General features: G+C 34.7%; 1 protein-coding gene across 1 annotated transcript in view; it reads left to right on the forward strand.

Annotated features, from left to right (window-relative positions):
• MYO1B (myosin IB) overlaps positions 1–2683 on the forward strand; it is a 56981-nt gene that overhangs the window by 38754 nt on the left and 15544 nt on the right. The window contains exons 17-18 of the mRNA XM_008587554.1: positions 894–968; positions 2017–2151. Of these exons, the coding sequence (XP_008585776.1) occupies positions 894–968; positions 2017–2151 (210 nt within the window). The remainder of the gene's footprint in view (positions 1–893; positions 969–2016; positions 2152–2683) is intronic.

Here is a 2683-nt window from a genome sequence, read left to right on the forward strand (position 1 = left end):
CTTACAACCCCTAATGTAGAAATATTCTGAACATGTGCAGTTAAACTAAAAAAACTGTGGCAAAAGAAAAAGGCACATAATGTCTGAATTAATCAAATAGGCTAATATTTGGCTAAATTCTAACTCTCCCATTTATATCTGGATAGTAATAAGTATTTTAAATACTTCCCCCTTGATTTTAAAATTCAACTATATCATTCATTTGATTAGCAAACACCTCATTTGTTTACTGTTATTTGTTAGACATTAGTATATGAAGTAAACATGACAATGTAGCAATGAAAAAAATGTGTGAACTAAAACTATAATATGGTGTCTTAAGTGTTCTGATAGCATTAAATATAGAGTTTGATGGTGGTGGTAGAGATGAGAGAAAAATTGATGCAATTGAATGGAAGATAATGGCAGTTTAAAAGCTACTTTTAAAATTCTTATTTTTAGCCACATTTGGTTCTCAGAGTGCAGTACTAAAGACCTGTCTTCATATGCAGGGCTTTTGGAAACTGCAATATAGTTCATCAGACATTTTTTTTGCCTTTTAAAGAACTATTTGAAGGGAAAATTACTATATATAATACTTTCTGAAATAAAATTATTTTTTGATGAGTTTGCAGCTATGCCTGTAAGATGTTTCTCAGCAAATCATCAGGTTTTGAAACAACTACTAAGAGGATTTAAAACATCAATTTATTCTGGTACTATTGTTTTTCATCTCTCAATTTCTTTTTCTCTGACTTAAGATCCACTGTCTGAATGTTCTTCAGTTATTTTACTAAAACCAGAAGGGACACATAAATTTACTTATTCTACATATTTTCATTTTTAATAGAGGTGTATCATTATGGACATATGTCGGCCACACATTAATCACTGTAATCTGCTTTTTTCTAAAGGTACGTAGGGAATACAGGAAGTTCTTCAGAGCCAATGCTGGAAAGAAAATCTATGAGTTTACACTTCAGAGGATTGTAAGTTGGCACTTTATGTATATGGCTTATTAGCATTATTGGATTAACTACTTAATAGCACCAGCTCAATAAAATGTGACCTCTTAAAAGTTGACAAATAGTGACTTTCGATGACTAAATCATAACTGTGACAGTTTTTAAAAATCATCCTCCCCGCAAGTTCAGGAAGAATTGTGTCAGAAAGAGTTAGTGGCTCATATATGATTAATAAAATGTCTTATTTGACAGAACTTTGGGGAAAATGAACCCAAGAAAGCAGGCTCTTGTCCTATTAAACTGCTGTGAGCTGCGGCAGGACAAGGTTGGCAAACAAGTCTACCAGGATGGATTCTGGAGTTCCCCACTCTCTGTCAGAGACACATACATAGTGGTGGAAAGAGTGCAAGCTCTGAAGTCAGCCTGCACTGTGCTCAAAGATGTGCGACTGCAGCAAGTTATGTAACTTCTGTGAGCCTCGTATTTTCATCTGTAAAATGGGGAGAGTAATAGCAGTAACCTTATGGAGTTGTTGTGAGGATTAAAATGGAGTAATGATACAGAGCTCTTACCGTGCTAAGCATGTATTAAGTACTCCAGAGCGACATTGTCCAGTAAGACTTTCTGCAATGATGAAAATGTTCTATAACTTTGAGGTAGAATGGAGTAGCTATTAGCCACACGTGGTTATTGAACACTTGAAACATAACCAATGTGCCTGAGGAACTGGATTTTTTATTTAATTTTAATTACTTAAAATTTAAATATAAATAACCACATGTGACTAGTGGCTACCTATTGGACAGTACAGCTCTATAGTGGTAGCTGGTATTAGTGTTAATGTGAGTATTACTGTTACTACTCTCCTTTATTAACCATTTGGTAGAGCTCACGTTTCCCCAACCAGTGTGAATGAGTGGAATAGAGACTTCCTAGAGGAGTTACAGAGTTTTATGGACTAAAACTTTTTAAATTCCACTAAGGACTGGTTTGCTTGATCCTGGTGTATGTAAAACAATGTCTTTTCTGATATATTTTTCTCATCTAGTATTTTCTATCAAACCCAACACAGGTGCAAAAATACTTGTTGGAAATGAAAAGTAAGATGCCTTCCTTATCTCCAATAGATAAGAATTGGCCTTCAAGACCTTACCTATTCTTGGATTCTACTCACAAGGAGCTAAAAAGGATTTTCCACTTGTGGAGGGTAAAAAATGTCATGTTATATTTTCCAGAGACTTCTTATCCTATACTTGGACTGTTTGAAAATTGTTACATAAAATCAAATTTTTAACACATTCTTCCTTTGCTTTGAAGAGCATTGCTTGAGGACTTACGGGACGGTACCGTGTGCTGTACTTGACTTCCTGTGAGAAATCCTAGGCATTCCCTGTGTGGTTTCCTCTTGACTGTGGTTGGAAGGGAGCACACGGATGCATTGTTTTCCATTTCAGGTTCCAGTTGCTTTTCAGTAGTTCAGTTTTGTGTTTGTTTTTCTCTTCATCTAAGAGAATACTTACTACAGGAGATAGAAATCACAAAATTTGAACATCTTCAGGCGATGTGGTTAAATCCTGCAAATTGTATGAGTTCATCAGATTTATTGAACACATATACAGATATAAGAGAATACTTACTACAGGAGATAGAAATCACAAAATTTGAACATCTTCAGGCAATGTGGTTAAATCCTGCAAATTGTATGAGTTCATCAGATTTATTGAACACATATACAGATA

The sequence above is a fragment of the Galeopterus variegatus genome, unplaced genomic scaffold (genome assembly GCF_000696425.1).
Source record: "Galeopterus variegatus unplaced genomic scaffold, G_variegatus-3.0.2 Scaffold4425, whole genome shotgun sequence".
Classification (NCBI taxonomy): domain Eukaryota; kingdom Metazoa; phylum Chordata; class Mammalia; order Dermoptera; family Cynocephalidae; genus Galeopterus; species Galeopterus variegatus.